Raw genomic sequence first — 19,169 nt, 5'->3', positions numbered from 1 at the left:
CAGGGATCTGTACCACCTATCAAACATCATTTCTTTTTCACGAGCAAACTCAACATGTGTCTGGCCTGGTTTGCGGTACGAATTTCTGAACTTGTGTCTGTATGCCTCTGGCACCAACTCATAGGCATTCAACACTGCCTTCTTGACTGTATCATAGTCACGTGATTACTCTTCAGAGAGAGATGAGTAGACATCAGCTGCTTTGCCGACAAACACACTTTGAAGGAGCATGGGCCAAATTCTTGTGGCCATTTCAAACTGTTAGCCACCTTCTCAAATGACACAAAGAATGCATCAACTCTGTTTTCTTCAAACTTTGGCACCAATCGAATTTTCTTGGCCAAATCAAATTCAGGAGGAGCCCTTTCACGATTTTCAACAGTCTGTGCATGAGTCAATTCCATCTCACGCAATTTCACTTGTTGCTCCACTTCGAATTTCTTAATTTCCAGTTCCTTTTCTCTCAATTCCATTTCTCTAGCCCTTTGCTCTCTTTCCATTTCTAATCTCATCTTCTCTTTCTCCATTTCCATTTTAGCAAGCTCAAGCCGTGTTTGATCTGAAATTTGAGCTTGATCTGAAGTGTAGATTTCTTCTTTGAGCTCCATGTGACCAGCTAGTAAGTCAAGAATCTCTGCCTTTCTTACACCTTGTGAAACATCTACATTTAGATGCTGTGCAATGGCAGTCAAATCACATTTGCGTAACCTTTGCAAATCTTTGAGGGACAAATCTGTCCTCTGAACAAATGCCTGAACATCAATTGTACTGATTGACATTGTCACAATGTATTACACACAATATACAATTGAACAATCAACTCACTGGTATTTTGTCTGTACCAATATTCTGGATTCCGGAACGTTCCAAATTCTAAGTTTTGGCTTTAAATTCACTTCTCGGACACAAGCCCCCAATTTTTTTACGATCAAAATCACTCTGAGAATGATCGCACAAAAGAAACAATCAACTAATGTTCAGGCGGTTTATCAACAGTGATATTGTGGGTACAGACTCGTAATCGGTTTTTACATCAGTACAATAATGATCAATAAAAACAATTATAAATCAGTAATATAATCCCTTACACGCATTACATGCAATATCCCTGGAAATGTCCAAATACGATGCTCGATGTACAAAAATGATCCGCAATGCACCGATGAATGATACCTCCGACGTAAATCCAGAGGCGCAGGTTACAACAATTACTCCACGGTATAGATCCAGGGTATACATCCACGTTATAGATCCATGGTATAATGTTCACAGCGGAATGTGCAGAATCCAACGTTATGACGACCACGTCCAGTGGATGCGTTGAATGATGATTCAGCCAATAATATCTAGCTAGGAATCCAGCCCGTCACAGCTTTGCCGTAGCAATGTCCGTTGACATTAAAATATGGAGTTTATCTCCAATGAAGGCAAATTAATTCTCTGCAGGCAAAAATCAATGTCTCCCAGGTCTTATCTCCACAAACATAACAGGTCAGCAGGTAACACAGGACTGACTATATAAGAAGTCGCTTCAGAGCCAGAAGTGACGTAACTCTCAGAGCAGAGGTGTTGGGTACTCTGCCTACTGCAGAATTTCTCCGGCTTTTATATCCATTCACCCCTTTTAGTAGAGCAGATAGGCCGAAAAATTGTGCAAAATTTGACTAAAGCATGAAACTTTCACCAGTGGTAGTACATGTTATAAGATTCATTTTAAGATCGGGAGGTAAGTCTGAATTGACCTCTGATGTCCTTCAAAGGTCAATGACCTCAAAATTTGATAACAATTGATATTTTGCGTCAGAATGTTAAATATGGTAATGATGTACTAAGAATTCATGTTCGTTACAGTGGAATTTTCTTCATGTTCCATAGAACCCTGGCAGGTTTCTACCTTTCACCTCTGATGACCTCCAAAGGTCAATGACCTGAAAAGATATCAGAATATTGATATTTTGTCATTGATTAATGATAAACACGGCAATGATGTACTGAAACCATCTTTTTTTTAACAGTGGAATTGCCTCAATGTTCCACCGATCCTTGACAGGTTTCTACCTTTGACCTCTGATGACCTTCAGAGGTCAATGACCTCAAATTATCATTTGGTGCAATTTGTTGATGAAAACCTGATGATGATGTCCTAAAAAATTCATTTGTGTTACAACTGAATCGTTTTCCTTTTCCTCAGATCAAGGGAAATTACTTAGTCCTACATGTGTCTGCCTTTGACCTCTGAGGACTGTGACAGGTCAATTACCTCAAAATATCAGAATATTGATATTTGACGTATATTCAGTGGTTAAAGGGGATGACTAGTAACTGATCAGTGGGAATAAGCGGGAATGCTGGGGGATGATTGTTCAAGTAATGTGCAGTTTAAGGCCCCGTCACTGTACAGGAATGCTAACCTGGAAACATTAAACTCACATTACTTGAATATGAGACCATTCTGAAGCAAATAATTTTCACACAACAATAGATGTATAATTTACTTTTAAATGAATCCCGCAAGGATTGGAACAATCATCCTCCAGCATTCCCACTGATTCCCGCTGATCAGTTTCTAGCCATCCCCTTTAACTGTATACCTGGTGTGCAATCATGCATTTTGCTATTAGCATTTATGCTACAATAGAAGTGTCTTCTCATTCCACAGAACATTGTTCATTACCCTTGTGTACTTTGACCTCGAAGGACAATGTGAGGTCAGACTTTTAGAATATCAAAACTTGTGTAGGATTACAAATATTGATGTTTGGCTTCATTGGTTTAATCCTAAAAGTTTAATAATCTACAAATCACGCCTTGACATTACAATCAAAGTATGTGTGCATATTCCACAGAGCACTGGTTCATCGTTACAGGTCTCAGGAATGTGAGCGATCATTATTTCAGAAATGAAGCTTACGTGTCTTCAGTACTGGCAGTGACCTCAAATATAATATTCATGTTTGGGTTAGTTATGCAGCCTAGCTTGCATGAAATTATGTGCAGCATTATCCAATTTGCACTGGACAAAGTTTGTACGCTTAACGTGGAAGGTGGGGAGAGGAGTACCATATTTTGGGTTGAGTTTGTGAACAGGCATATGGCAAAGTCCCTTGAACGGGATGAAAGGGTGAAAGATGCTAACCAGAAAACCACAAGCCCACCTCATCAGGTGTACGTCACAAGTCAAACAACCCAAGAGTCGTACAGCCCATAAGTCACGCAGCCCATGAGTCCTACATCCCGTGACCTAAACACTAGGACCCCGTTTACAGTCCCGCTTCAGTGTAAACGCGCAAAAGGCCAAATGCGGGGCCAAAATTGGCCTCGCATTTGGCCTCGCTCTGGAGGTGGTCTTGGCCGCCGAGCCCGGCCTCTACTTGGTGTAAACAGGAAGGTGTTACAGAGATGGAGTGGCAACTCTTCGTGATTCATGCAAACACATGTTTGGGTTCAAGGCGTTACAATGGGATGTCTAGCATTCCATTACGCTTTGAAGTCATGCTCGGCACCGCTCTAGTTGCAAGACGAAGTTCGGAGACGAAAAACGCATTTCACCTTTCGTTGAATTACAAGCTTTATTTCACCGCAAAATTTTATATGAAATACTCGAATTGATTTAGAATAGTTTAGGAAAGAATTCAATATTATTAACATGTATTTCTAGTTTCTTCGTAATTCGCAAATGGAAAGGAAATGAAAATTATGCCCTCTTAAAAACCTAATTTTTTCTATAATGCGCACATTTCCGCATGTTGATTTTTCTATCTTTTAATAAGGGATATTTTGATCTTTCAAATAAAGTACTCCATTAAAGCGTGTTCTAGCGTGTTTTTAAACTATTCGCTGTTAAAATTGTGAGTTTTACACTGCATTTTGATTCGCTGCTCCAATTCAAGGTACACAAATGATTCATTGTTGCCATCACATTGAAAGAGAGAGCGAATTGCAGTAGGAGCAAATATTTCTAGATGTGAGAGCGCTAGTCCCGATTATTGATGCTCCCTTTTGTCAAAGCACATGGGTAACACCTGTAGTTGAACGCATAACTTCTCGGCGGTGCCGCGCATGACTTCAAAGGAGAGTTTAGTTGCCTCTCCTTCTCTAGCACCTCCCTGGTGTAAACGCGAATTGGGCCAAATGCGCGGCCAATTTTAGTCTGGCTTCCAGACCCTCTGCCGGTACTATTTCGCTATTCAGGATATTACCCCCCTCAACGTCGAAAGCTAGTATAGTTTAAAGTGGTTTTGTCCTGCAAAAGATTTTTCCTTCGGCAAAGGCCTTTGCCCGAACGGCGACTTCGTCGCCACGGAATCCCGGAATCCAGTTGGCAAAGGGTCTGAAAACCAGACTATACCAAATTGCGTTTGTTTACAAGCAGAGCGCCACTACGACAAAATATTGAAAGGTTTGAATTAAAAGCGCGGCCGAGCCCAGCAGTGTAAACGGACAAAATTACTAGGCTCGGCCGCGCAATTGAGGCCGGGCTCGGCCGCGGCCGAGCAGCGGCCGAGCCTGGCCCCGCAGTGTAAACGGGGTCTAGATGAACACGGTCCATGAGCTCCACATCAAAATAATAGGCCCACAAGCTGTGCGGTCCTCGAGCTCGACACTCGAAAACAAAGCCCACGAGATTACATCAGAGAGCTTAATCTATTTAGTGTAGGTCTTGTGGACCTCAACCCCCCACCCCCATGGATGTATCGGACTCTTATGGGCCTGGTTTGTCTAAGTGTCAAGCTCATGGGCAATGTTACCTAGTTTCGAGCTGGTGGGCCTGTGCTGGCCAGTGTCAAGCTCGTGGGCTGTATGGTTCCGATGAATTACTCATGGTCCGGGAGCATACAGTGACGTCATGGACCATCTGGAAAACGACATACTGTGAGCTAGGCCTAACATGCATTCCACATGAAACAATCCTGTGCCTTGCAACTTGCTATTGTCATTCAGTTAAGTTTAGGTCATTAAGTCAGGCAACTTGGGGCAACTTTTTAGGTGATCCGAGAATCCTCTCGGATCACCTTCTGTATCTGTACGGATTCTTTATTCTTCTTCTTTATTTCTGGACAAAATTTGTGTATCGGTTAGCTCAGAAAGTCCTCTTCCTATCAATGTCAAAATTATACCATATATGTATCGAGTCCCAAAGACGATCCATCAAGTAAAATCATTGTGATCAGTCGACCGTGACGTCACTATGACGTCATTATATGAAAACACATTCTCATTCATATGTCATTAATGGAATGGAATTTTTCAATGAAATTTACGTCACATATATTTCAAATTATGCGCATTCTACTCATATTTTCAGAATTCATATATTCAATTAAAACGTGCGCGTACGCGCGCGTTGAAATATTTGTATGCTCAAATCGAGCTCAAATTTTTTTTGCACACGTTTCAGACCATTTGGAGCATTTTTTGAAAAATTGAAAAAATCGGACGGACGCGTACGCGCGCGCACATATACGCACGCACAGCTCATATGCAATGAGAATTTCCCGTTTTTTCACTTTGATCGGATGTCTGAAATGTCAAGGAATATTTCTACCAAGTTTCAAGTCAATCCCACTCAAAATGACGTCATACGGGTCCGTCAAAGTTGAAATTCCGCGCGCGCGTCAATGGCGATATACAGTGCAACAATGCCAAAAAACTGCCAATTTTAAATCCGATTTTACTCGTCAGGATGGACGGTGACCCCCCATTTTCTTTACATATTCTGAAAGCTGATGAAATGTACATGTCATTTCATGGGTTGGTAATGCTGGAAAAATGATGAAAATATATCAAATTTCTTAATAAAGTTAAAAAAGTAAATTTTCAAAATGACGTCATCAAATTTCAAGTTCATTCAAGCATATCTCACTTATTCTTTAGTTGATTTTCGTCCAAATTTCAATATGTTGTAGCTTATTAAATGGTCTTTCAGATATATAATAACAACAATTTGATTGGATGACGGCATCACCTCGTAAAAAGGGATTAAAAGTAACATTGTTAAATTTGACCAGTTTACGTGTTATCTCTATGGGAGTGCAGTTTTTCTGGAAATGAAAACTGACATGACTATCTTTATCGAGCACTAGCTCACTTATGCTTCGGTGAATTTCTCCCATATTTTAGTATGTTGTAGCTGAGACTTTGAGCTATCGTAAATGTGCCCTTCGTTTTTTCATACGGAGTCGGCATCATGCCCAAAAACTTGGTTGAAATTAAAGCTTATCTTCCATGTATTTTCATATTCCTTTCTTTCTGCAACTTTCTTTGCAATAACTCAAGAAAAACAAGCTCTATCAGCCCAATATTTTGCACATGTTTAGTTTATGTCACGTACATTATTTCATAAAATAACAACTACTTGATCGGGCACCTTCTTGGGTATGTAAATTAGGGTCAAAGGTCAAAAATGTTTCATCCTGTATCTTGGTGAATACATGTCTTATCTTTCCCATATTTTGCATACGTAAAGACCATGTTACAAGAATCATTTCACAAAATAACCTCTTTTTGCTCAGACACCATCTTGCCTGTGCAAAGTAGGGTCAAAGGTCATATGTACTTCTTTCTTTATCTTCATTATGACGTGTTATCTCTATGGGAGGGAATTTTTCTAGATGTGAAAATTGACATGATTGTCTTTATCGACGACTAGCTCAATTACCCTTCGGTGAATTTCTTCCAGATTTTAGTATGTTGTAGCCAATGTAATACTCTTTAAGTTTTGTTAATCAAAGTTTTAATCGGATGATGTCTTCACCACGTGAAAATGGATATAATGTAACCTTGTCAAATTTAACCAGTTTACGTGTTATCTCTATGGGAGGGAATTTTTCTGGAAATGAAAATTGACATGACGGTCTTTATCGAGCACTACCTCACTTACTCTTCTGTGAATTTCTCCCAGATTTTAATATGTTGTAGCTGAGACTTTGGGCTATCATCAGTGATTCTTCATTTTTTCATACGACGCCGACATCACGTCAAAAAACTTGGTTGACATCAAACTTATCTTCGATGTATTGAGATATTTCTTTCTCTCTACAACTTTCTTTGCAATAACTCAAGAAAAACAGCCCCTATCATCCCCATATTTTGCACATGTTTAGTTTATGTTACGTACATTATTTCATAAAATAACAACTACTTGATCAGACACCATCTTGGGTATGTAAATTAGGGTCAAAGGTCATAAATGTTTTAACCTGTATCTTGGTGAATACATGTCCTATCTTTCCCATATTTTGCACACGCAAAGGCCATGTTACAAGAATCATTTCACAAAATAACCACTTTTTGCTCAGATGCCATCTTGGCTGTGCAAAGTTGGGTCAATGGTCAATTATACTTCATTCTGTATCTTCGTTATAGTGTATACCGAATTTTGTAACAAAGATAGCAGACCTGACTCTCTTTTCTAAATGAGAATCCAAATATCACACGTCCAATGTCTCTAAACACAGATGAAACCTATATGGTCATGCCTATTGCGATCAGGACTCGAATCATTGATTAAAAAAAAAAATCGGATCACCTAATTTGTCAGTCTTGACAAATTCCAAGTCTAGTTTTTTTTATGACCTCTTCTGGTACCTCACTTCCAAATTGGAGTGGAACTACTATTTGCGCTAATTGTCTTCTTTATACTCTATACTTGGGCCTGACCAAGAGTTGTGCCCCCATTCCCAAATAGTGCTTGTTTCCAATATGGCCGCCATCCGGTTTGCATCCAATGTGTGAATCAGGGTACGCTGGCAGCGGGTAATATCACCTGAATGATCCGGTTAAAAATCTGCCAGCAAGTGATGATTCAGTGTAACCTCCTGCTGAAATTGGTCTAGATCTATACCCTCAATCTCTTTCAAGACAGGGCAACATCTGCCTCTTCAGTGTAGCACGCGATTGAGCTTACATTGCACGGATCGGTACACAGATCTCCACCACGACTAAATTTGATAGACATCCTGAGGTCAGACCAGCCTTCTGAAAGGTGCACTTCGCAGGGCTGCCAACAATGGAAACTAGCTGAGAGTGAGACTCCCATAGGCCAATGCTATAATTTAGGAGTCAAAATGAGTGAGATCAATAGAAGTGCATGCAAATGAAATAAAGTTTTAGAGTGAGAAAGGACCAAAATGAGTGAGTCTCACTCTCAATGAGTGAGAGTTGGCAGCCCTGCACTTGATCACCAGAGTCTTCCAATGGCAATATCTAAACAGTTTGGGTGAAGGCAAACTTGTCTCATGGGTGCATTGCACATATAGGCCCGAATTCACGAAGGTGGTACAAATGAAACCATGGTTTAAACCATGGACAAAAATCATGGAGCGCCAAGTGTCGCGTAGAATATGTCGTTACGAAATCAGTCATTTCGTCGATGAAATGATTATTTTGTTACGAAATGACAATATTTTTCAACTACATGAACATTTCGTCCACAAAATGAAAATTTCGTTAACGAAACGGTCATTTTGTCGACGAAATGAAAAATTTTGTAACGAAATATTCCGTGCGATACTTCGCGGTCCTTCGCGGTTTTTGTCCATGGTTTAAACCATGGTTTCATTTGTACCACCTTCGTGAATTCGGGCCATAGAGTACAGGATGCACGAGATGATATTCAGAAAGCTTCATTGTGACTCGCGGGATAGGCTACAATCCTTTCTCAGGCAGAGGTTCTGAATTATCGGGTCGTACTCAGTCTGCACACAGCGAGCTGAACACCATATCAAATATACGTGTGCAATGATTGTGTGTAATGATATGGGAAAATGCATGGAGTTAAATCAAAATACATGTTTATGTATTTAACGTGGAATCAGTTCCCGTCTGTTGTCTTCATCAATCTTGCAATGTTGTTGTTTATTTATTTTCCCTCTCCGTCACGAGTATATGGAACGTGTTGATCATTTCACGAGAAGTTGTTGTGATGTCTGAAAATGCGAGGCTGTATTGCAGGTGGCCTATTGCAGGTGGCCTTCAATTTGTTTTTCACGTTATATTGATATGTTTAAGACCCCGTTTACAGTGCGAGGCTCGGCCGCGGCCGAGCCCTCCTTCATTTCAGTGTAAACGCGCAAAAGGCCAAATGCGAGGCCAAAATTGGCCGCGCATTTGGCCTCGCTCTGGAGGTGGTCTCTCGGCCGCGGCCGAGCCCCGCTTTTTCTCAGTGTAAACGCAAACTGGGCTAAATGCACGGCCAATTTCAGTCTGGCTTTCGCTATTCAGGATATTAACCCCCTCAACGTCGAAAACTAGTATAGTTTAAGGTGGACAAAATTGCGGGGCTCGGCCTCGCAATTGAGGCTGGGCTCGGCCGCGGCTCGGCCCAGCCCCGCACTGTAAACGGGGTCTAACAGACTGTTACTCACCAAGATGCCTCTTGAAATGTTTTGCTTGATTTCACACGAGCGGATGATTATCAGTTGTCTTTCTGCAATCATCTTGTGTGAAACAAAGTATGGTTTCTCTTCAAAAGATAGCGTGTCAATTAATTTGCACTTACTGTCATACTGCTCTATATACATTCCAACCCATCTCCAGCCTAGACATCTGAAGGCGTTATGGTGTAGAGCGGGATCTGAACATCTCTCATGAAGCGAGACTTTTCTTTTCTATTCTTTTCCCCACTAACAATGTGAAGCAAAGCATTGTTTCTCTTCAAAAGATAGCGTGCCAATTAATCTATACTACAACTTTGGTGCTCTATACAAGACATTCCAACCCACCTCCAACTTATCCGTAGGCGTTGTGGTGTAGACGTGGTAGAGCGAGACTTCTCTTTTCTTTTCTTTTCCCCACTAACAAAAAAGTTTAGCAAGAAACATAGAAGCATCACTCGCACATACTGTTTACATTTCCCATCACATCCTTTTAACATCGGAATTTTCATGTACACTTTTTGCCTGGAAAAGAATTACCAAGAACTTTTCAACACGATACTTGTTCAAAAGAAACCATTTGGTTCATACGTAATTTACTCGACAGAGTGATTTATAGGGGCCTACTTATCGCCGTCCACGTACTCGAACAGTTTTCGCTGAAGATACAAGTACGTTTACAAGACTGCAAACAGTAGAATGATTTGCCCCTTAATAAATCAGACTACATCTCTTGAAATGTCTTCAAACGTAAATTAAAGTCATACCTCTTAAATGATTAGTGTCATATATATATATATATATATATATATATATATACGTATACGTACTGTCCTACTTTAGCGGGGGGGGGGGGAAGGGTTCGACAAATTACTCAAATCCGATTTATTGATGTTTTCCTGGGAAAATATGGCATAGAAATCAATTCTACTGAGATATGTCATTGGAGTCGCCAGCGCAATATTTTCTAATTTATAAGAAATATATCGCATTTGTCACTTGCTACCTTATACCATGGATTTATGCGAACAAATTATCCTTGAACATAGAAAAAAAAACTCATTATATGGTATTCAGTAATTCTTTGAATGTTGTCCCATATGATATCAAAATAAATGATTTATGTTTAAACCAGGTTGATAACACAAAGTTTTTAGGGCTTTGGATGGACCGAGAATTATCATGGAAAACTCATATTAATTTTGTAAGTACAATTTTGTCTAGAAATATTGGAATTTTGAATAAGGTTAAACATTTCTTTCCTGTTTATATTTTGCAGAGTATATATTCTTCTTTAATATCTCCACACTTTAACTATGGAATTCTGGCGTGGGGAAATGCAATTCACTCATTACTAGATTCCCTTCTCCGTATCCAAAAGCGTGCAATAAGAATCATAAACCACGCCGGATATTTTGCTCATACCAACTGTCTTTATCATCAAAACAGAATTCTGAAAATTCCAGACCTATTTTATTACAATCTCCGAATTTTCATGTATACACTAACAACTAATGAATTACCATCTGTTTTTATCCACATGTTCAAAAGGAATCGCTCTATCCACTGTCATCCCACTCGCCAGAGTGACGCCTATCACCTTCCCCGTACTCGCACTATTTTTGAAAAGAAAACAATTATTTACTGGACCCATGCAGATATTGGAATGACCTCCCTCAAGATATCACTTCTTCCTTATCTTTATTCACCTTCAAACGCAAATTAAAACAGTTATTACTTAGTGGATACACACTACCAAGTTTTTAGCAACTTTTTTTTTTTAATACTCCCAGTCTTTTGTCCTTGTCCGCAGCACCAAGTTATTCAAGTTATTTAATGGTACCGATATATCTTTTAATATATAGCATTTTTTTTTTCAAACACTGCGAGATCCGTATACAGTCTGGTTTATGCGATATCTTTGTGGTTCATTAGGTTATGACTTATCGATCTTTGTAATGGAATAATTTTAGTTGGTCAAGACAAACATATCCGTTCTCCGTGTAATTATATGCCTATTAAACCTGGAACCTACAGTTTTACAAGCTTTAAAGCTTTTATGTAGGCCCCATCATATTTCTTATACTTACTTGTGACATCTTCATACGATATGACCATGTTCATTTGTGTCAAGTATATTTTTTTTTCTTCTTCTTCTTCTTCAATCAAAAGACATGATTGTATATATTTTGTATTCTTGTTTTATTGTCAATAATTTTGTAATCTCATCATTGAGAAAATGGAAATGGAAATGGAAATATGAAATAAATTTGAATTGAATTGAATTGAATTATACCAGGGTGGGGTGGTACAGGTTTGACAGATCTGCGAGTGCATTATAGAGATTTATTAATATTTCTTCCCAGGGGACATGGTGACATGCACTTCACAATTCCATGTTCAATTTTCCTAAAGAGAACACCTAAACAGGGGTGGCGGAATTTGTGTGTGTGTGTGTTTTCTATTAAAGCGTGGGGGGGGGGGGGGGCAAGGTCCTTGGCAGTGTTTTTGGCAAGGGTCAATGGTCGATTTTTTAATTAGGCCTGGAGATACGTTTTCCGTTTTCAGTATGCACCAGACCAGATTACAAGATGTACTTGTTTTGTACATCTTAGCCATGTTTATCATTAACTAATGACACCACGGATCAATATTATGATATTTTGAGATCATTGACCTCTAAAGATCACCAGAGGTCAGAGGTAGAAACCTGTCTTTGCCCTTTGGAATATGAAGACAGTTTCTTGTACAACAGATATGTTTGTTTTGCACATCTTAACCATATTTATCATAAACTAATAACATCACAGATCAATATTATGGTATTTTGAGGTCATTGACCTCTAAAGGTCATCAGAGGTCAAAGGTAGAAACCTGTCAATGCCCTGTGGAAACGGAAGATTTGTAGTACAAATGCATATTTAGTGCAGCGTAACCAAGATCTAGGCCTATCATTCACAAATGCCTCAAAACATCAATATTCTGATATCTAAAATTCGTTAACCTCTGAAGGTCATCGGAGGTCAAATCAGACCTACCTCCTGATCTTAAAATAAATCTTACTGTATGTACTAACACTGGTGAAAGTTTCATGCTTTAGTCAAAGTTTGCACAATTCTCATGATTTTGAGGGCTTAACTGCTCTACTATTTCTAGTACATTCTGTAATTTTCTCCAACCTGGGGCCACACACTTGAACATACTAGCAAGTCCAAGACTGTTCCAGAAATCCTAGCTGACTCACTGCCTAACTATGTGCATAACAGCCTACCAAAAATAACTACCAATCACATTGGGCTACAGGGACAGTGCCTCACTCAGCCAAATATGTTAGCACAGTCTAGAACATTCTGGAATGGGTGAAATCATTCTAGATTGAGTGAGCTAATGTATTTCCTGTCACATGAATGTACTGTAGCTACATTGTATACCACCTAGAAAATTCTCCACTAATCTGGTCAGCCTGTATGTACTATATCTATACCAGATAGAATGTTCTCCATTAATCTGGTCAACCTGTGTACATACACATTAAAACAACCATGCATAACTAGTAATGTGTACATTTTGCCACACATTTTATAGGTGAAGTTCCGATGTGTGACCTGTCCTGCTATTGTGAGTTTGTGCATTAGTCATGGTACGATGCATAGCATTTGGCAGTATGATGCTTCAGCTGTCTTCACTCTTGATAAAACACAAATAAGAAAGACAATTTGGTAGTTTTAGGGACAGACCCTACGTGGGGGCAGAAAGGATAAAAAAAATACATGAATAGGAATCCTGCGGTCGACGTTTTGATAAAACAGTTCAAAATTTGTTATTTTCAAACCCATTCACTCCAGTCGAGATGGACATGTAATCGGATGTCAGGGGATCTTTATCAACTCGTATTTTTTGTACGTGCATATTTTGTTGTTGTTAAATTATTTAAATTGAGAAACTTTACCAAACATTTAGATGAATGGCAGATACTTTCATCCTACTACAATCTTCTCCAAAATAAGTCTTACAGAATCATGACTCACCTCTAATATCAACCTGCATCATGCAATAAATTGGTATGAAACAATGTTCAACGTGATGTTACCAACTCACAACCATCCAAATGTTTTGTTCATACAATTCTAATTGAAATGTCTTTGGTCGATAAAGTAGATATAATTCTCCCAAGCTCCCTGTAATAGTCATAATAAAGTTCTTAGTTTTTACAAGGCAACAAAAATTGGAGATATTATCTTTCTTTTTGGAAAAAAAAAGAAGAAAAGAAAAACATTTTGGCAGGTTAGTTGTGATTAGTAATCCAATTTTCCCCGTATTTTTCCGAATTATTTCAGAGTGAACATGGAGAGTAACGTAGAAAACACATTTACTTACCATCAAGCAACGGTATATGGGTGTCCAGAAGTATCCACTTCGTAATTACCAATTTTGTGACACATTATTTGTCATTGTACGAGATTTGGTGATCCATACCATATGTGTTTATTAAAGGGCAGTTGGTTCTGAAGGGGCCCCTCAGCCAAATAAGACGTAGATGAGGGAAACGGATCTTTTGTAAGTGACGACGCATGTTTACACAATCGTTATTGTCCAATCGTCTGAATGTACAATGTATTCTTTAAGATACACTTAATCAATTGTCGGCGGTGATTATGGGATCAAAGAAAGACCTCTTTCATGTCTTTCATAATCCGTAGGTCTTGTACGTCCATGCTTAGACAAAGTCAGGCGATTCATCTGAAGTGCTTACGATGTTGGATGATATTATGCTTACCTGAACCGCTCCCAACCCCTAGAGACCGAAGGATGTGGTCCGAGGGACGGTTCTCTCCCAACTTGTGAACAACAGCAGCCGGAAAGTTTTCCTCGGCCCATTTCCGGTCACTGGTGTACTTGTCACTCTTTTCGGTGAACACTTTGAACGCTTTGCTGTAATGAGCTAGGTCAGCTGATATAATGTTCATCTTGTAAACGGTTCAACTAGTAGTTCACTATGTCTACAACCAAGCATGTCACTAGCACACAATAACAGCTGCTGCTTCGATCTCTCAAATGCACACCGTTGGTAATAAGAGCAATCTTTCAATGTCAGTGCGGTAGCCCTAAGCAAAGGGGGCGGCAGGCGGAACGTAAGATCCGCTCATGCGGGAAAACAAACATCTCTTCGTCATGGTCAGGACGGAAACCGTTCTCGGTGGTAGCATGGAGATATATACTACTGAGACGATCTCTGTTGTAGCTCCATGGTGGTAGGTAGCGATTGGTGTGAAATAAGATGTTTAAAGAAATTGTTTAGTTTTGGCTGAGATGGGGATTCAGATTTTATCTTTTCTCGAGATAATTAGAAACTACTTGTATGAAATATCAAATGAAAAGTATTAAAAGTTTATTTGATGACAATCGGTTTGAAATGGCTAAGATATAGCCAGAAACAAATCAAAACAATGTGGTCCTAATAAAAGGTGGGTCCCATCTTTCCTTATATAAGTTTGTGTGTGTGTATGTGTGTGTGTCTGTGTGTCTGTCTGTCTGGCTGGCTGGCTGTGTCTGCGTGTCTGTACATCCTGATATATGCATACACTTAAGAAGAGGGTGTGAATGTACATTATAAATGCGTAATCAATGCCCTGTGCCTGATGGCATATGTATAAATAATTATTATATTTATACGTTATACAAAGGGACATGTTGATATCAGTACCATGTAGCGTTTGTGTACATAATATGAGAGCAATAACGTCGTAAGTATGTCCAGACACATTCTCAATGTGTAGACACAACAGAACTGTGTACACACGTACACCAAAATGCCCAGTCAAGCATAGTGTTTTAACAACGATTTATAGATGGATCATAGTTACCGTATACACAGAGAGAGAGGGAGAGAGAGAAGAGAGAGAGAGAGAGAGAGAGAGAGAGAGAGAGAGAGAAGAGAGGGAGATAATGGAAGAAAGAGACAAATACTGTCCATACATCTGCCAAACAATATGTTCACTGGGTATACAGTGAGAAAAAAAAAAAGTTATCCAACTTTGGAAGGCTACCATTTCATAATGGAGAGCACAGTGTTGTTTGTGAGGAAAGAAAAACTTTTCATCTTTCCAGGTTGGCACCCCATTATGTTGACAAAATTAGATGTCACGCATGACCAATGGTATATTGCTCAAGGGAAAAATACGATAATTGTGAGAAGAGTTGTTTTTCTGAAGTTAAACAACTTTTGACTTTGGATCAAATTTGTGTGTGTGTATGTGTGTGTGTGTGTGTGTGTGTGTGTGTGTGTGTGTGTGTGTGTGTGTGAGTGCATGCGTCGTGGCTAATAGTAGAATACTGACAATCTCTCAAAAAATGCATACGTGTGGTGTGTATGTATGTGTATTTGTGTGTGTTGGGAGGAGAGGATAACTTTAGAAGGAAAATTGCTAGATTTCACGAAATTGTATACCTAACATTCCTAATGCCTGTATCATCCAACAGCACACACACACACACACACACACACACACACACAAACACGAACTCAAACATCTAACTTTCTGAAAGTCAATATTCCAAGTCAATTACATAATTATGCATCAAAGAAATTGATAAAGTTAAAGATATGAAATTCTCAATATACTTGTGTTGAAAAGATGTACCTTAAACGAGAAGTCTTTATAATCTTTCAGATAACCGGTATCTGCCAAGATATGAGTGCGAGTGTGTATGTGTATGTATATTCATGTGGATGTGTGAGGTTTGTGTGTGTGTGTGTGTGTGTGTCCCAACAATACAACTAATTTTGAAATCAAAAAATAAAATCTGTGGTTAAGTAGGTATAGATATAACGTACTAACAGAAAATAAACACTGAACGAAATGATATACGTTATTACCCCCCTAGCGTTTCTGGGCAATCGTAATGATACACTTGCAAGATCTATCACTATGATCCCACAAAAACAAGCCATTTCACAATTACAATCTGAGCATGCGCAGATAAAGGTCATTGCAGACCTTCTCTTGAAACGGACTCGTAACTGAGGAATTTGGAAAACTGGATAGGTCTTCGTGAAAATCTATAGTTGTAATTATGCATGGTTGAACTAGATGCATATCGAAATGCACATGACTTGTGTAATAGAAAAACAATGCAAGCAGTGCTTTTGTAAATTACTATACTTTCTGCTTTGCAGTATTCAACTGCTCCTCTAATCTAATTAGTAAAGGACCAATCTACGTTTTCAAAAGTCTGTGGTTCACAGGTCGTTGTGGACCATTGCTAACTGTGAAGTGGCTTGCTGGTGTGGAATGCTCCGTGAAAATGAAAAGTCCGCAGATGGAACTATGATATTCAATACATTGTACCCAAAGCCCGCAATATTAATGGGGATGACTTGGATTTAGGCGGCGCCAAAACTTCTCAAAGGCGTTATCAAACAAACGGACACCTTGAGGTTTGTGTCAAACAAATTCCGTAGACAATGAGTGTATTTGTCGTGTTCCAAATAATTCAGATAATCTCTTAGTGGATTTAAGCTTTCTTAACTTAAAAGGGAATTCCAAAGGCATGGATGAATCGTATGCCTTGCAGAACTGGATAAATGTGAAAACGTCTTTGAAAATTATGATTTGTATGCAAAACAGGACAATGATTATATAAGATTATCCTTTTCAAGAATTGATTTTATCGATTTTTTTTTGTTAGATAATGCCCCAGTGCATAATCATTTGACATCTGAGCTTCATCGTATATTTTAATTTTTATAACAAGGTGAACTTATCAGTGAAAAACCTGCCAGCATAACACTGACATGAAATGAAAGAGTATCATATTATCACATCAAGCTTTTGTGATGATGAGGTTTTCGTAAATTTTCTCGATGAGAGCGCGTTCGTCGTCATTATCACTACTAGGGAGCTTTAGATTTTAGACGCGCGGACGTTCAAAGGGAAAAAAACATGGTCTGAGCGTGCGCAGTAACTTGACGTGCGCTACTGGGCACGCTCAGACTATGTTTTTTTCCCCTTTGAACGTCCGCGCGTCTAAAATCTAAAGCTCTCTATTGTCACAACGACCACAACTGAGAAAACTTGGCACGACGTCCGCCTTCGCATCCTTGTACTCCCTCGCCCGCTCTCTGTACTTGGTCAACACGGCATCCTGTGTTTCTTTCGAAGCGGTTTCCCGAAAGTGACCGAAGTGGGTCAGAAAATCGAGTAGCAAATTACCCTCCGCCGAGCCCTGGTCGAAGATGCTGGTGACATTGAATACGATTCGCTGCTCGGAGGTCGTATACGGGATGTCGAGCTCATTCAGAATTTGTTTTGCGTCCGACGAGTTGTAGTAATCTTCGTCGCGATGTCCGTACATATTCTGTCGTGATGTAACTGGAATGGACGCACAAAAACGGAGGGAACACGTTAACAAAGCGCCGTCTACATGGCACACATGAATGAAGCAAATTGTACATTTATACTAACCAAAGCTTTCACACCGGAGTTCGAGGTGTGCAACAAATTCATGATAATGCAAAAACCTTGATTACTGTATTGTTGGTTACTTCTCCTATTGGATAGCTATCATTAGGATTTCAAACAGAAATATCGCTTGATACTATCAATTTCATTGTTTCAAGACTCGATCTTCATGATCCTGTTGTTGTTGTTGTTGTTCAGGGGCGGATCTAGCTTTTTATAAAGGAGGGGGTTGGGGCGGTATGCGAGGGAGCGTAGCGACCGAGCGGAGCGAACGAGGGGGGGGGGGGGGGAGGGTGTGGGAGGAGGGGTGTCCCCCTCCCACAGTAGGGAGAATTTTTGAAAATCTGTGTGTGAAAATTGCGTTTTCTTGCATCTAAAACACCACTATTTTTGGTATAGAGGTCATTGCCATAAATAGAAAAAAATAAAATTACAAGTTTTTAAAAAAAAATAAGATAAAAAAAAATGGTCCCCGGATTTTTTTTTTTTTTTTTTTTTTTTTTGGGGGGGGGGTTGCAACCCCCCAACCCCCCCTCTAGATCCGCTTCTGTTGTTGTTGTTGTTGTTGTTGTTGTTGTTGTTGTTGTTGTTGTTTTTGTTCAGTTTCAGCCGAGAGAAGCTTTCAGATAAGTCACAAGTCACAAGGGAACGTATCCTACAGACACTGTTTGTAAAATATGTTGGGCCCACAAACAAACGAAGTTTCCATAATATATTATGTGATAGACACAAAATGATCGATGCCAAAAGCCATCGTTTCTATTATAAATGATAGTCACATGGAATATACGGTATACGAGCTGGTTATTAATTTGTTGCGAGATCTTGGACCAACTATAAATGAAATCAACATGCCTTTCGTGAGTGCGATCCTGGTGCCAGGCTATCGTACAGAAATTGCAAGGCTACACGAAGATCATCCACGTAGTACAGGCTGTGCACGGCAGATATGAAATCGAACTGCTGCGGCGACCCTTCGGTGCTCTGGCCACTCTTTTTCGCCATGTATTCTTCCGACGTCTCGTTGTGCCACTCGAAGTTCGCTGCTCCCGGCACAGACCAATCACCACTCGACGATTCCTTGGCAACGACCGACTGGAACTGCTCTAGGAAGACCGTTCCGGGTTCCACGACCATGTGGTTGAAGCGTGAAAAGCGCTGAGAGAGCATGCGCAGTAAAAGGATGTCATAATCTCCTGAAAGTTTAGAAGATCAAAAAAATTATATGCCTTTTAGTGATTAGCCTTTATGAGTGCTACAAAATAACTTAGATGGGGGTACGGTACGAAATTCAATAGGGGAAGTGGGCTGACGGCTCTTCTTCTTCTTTTTC

The 19,169-nt window shown here is 39.6% G+C and overlaps 1 protein-coding gene across 1 annotated transcript; it reads right to left on the bottom strand.

The window, feature by feature from the left end:
* Window positions 1-17,408: 17,408 nt before the first annotated feature.
* Window positions 17,409-18,973, bottom strand: LOC140244085 (histamine N-methyltransferase-like). Its single transcript, XM_072323735.1, has 2 exons — window positions 18,688-18,973; window positions 17,409-17,746 (listed from the first exon to the last, which is right to left on the bottom strand). The coding sequence occupies exons 1-2, from the start codon at window positions 18,971-18,973 to the stop codon at window positions 17,409-17,411; spliced, it is 624 nt and encodes a 207-aa protein (XP_072179836.1).
* Between the last annotated feature and the right edge of the window lie 196 nt (window positions 18,974-19,169).

This window comes from Diadema setosum, chromosome 20, assembly GCF_964275005.1.
Source record: "Diadema setosum chromosome 20, eeDiaSeto1, whole genome shotgun sequence".
Classification (NCBI taxonomy): Eukaryota; Metazoa; Echinodermata; class Echinoidea; order Diadematoida; family Diadematidae; genus Diadema; species Diadema setosum.
This window is presented reverse-complemented; position numbering and strand designations above follow the sequence as displayed.

Bases quoted from the DNA above. Each gene is read 5' to 3' on its own strand.
- LOC140244085 (XM_072323735.1), bottom strand. From the start codon at position 18,973: ATGGTCGTGGAACCCGGAACGGTCTTCCTAGAGCAGTTCCAGTCGGTC. The intron at 17,747-18,687 runs GTTGATTTCATT...CGTCCATTCCAG, and splicing joins ATCGCACTCACGAAAGGCAT to TTACATCACGACAGAATATG.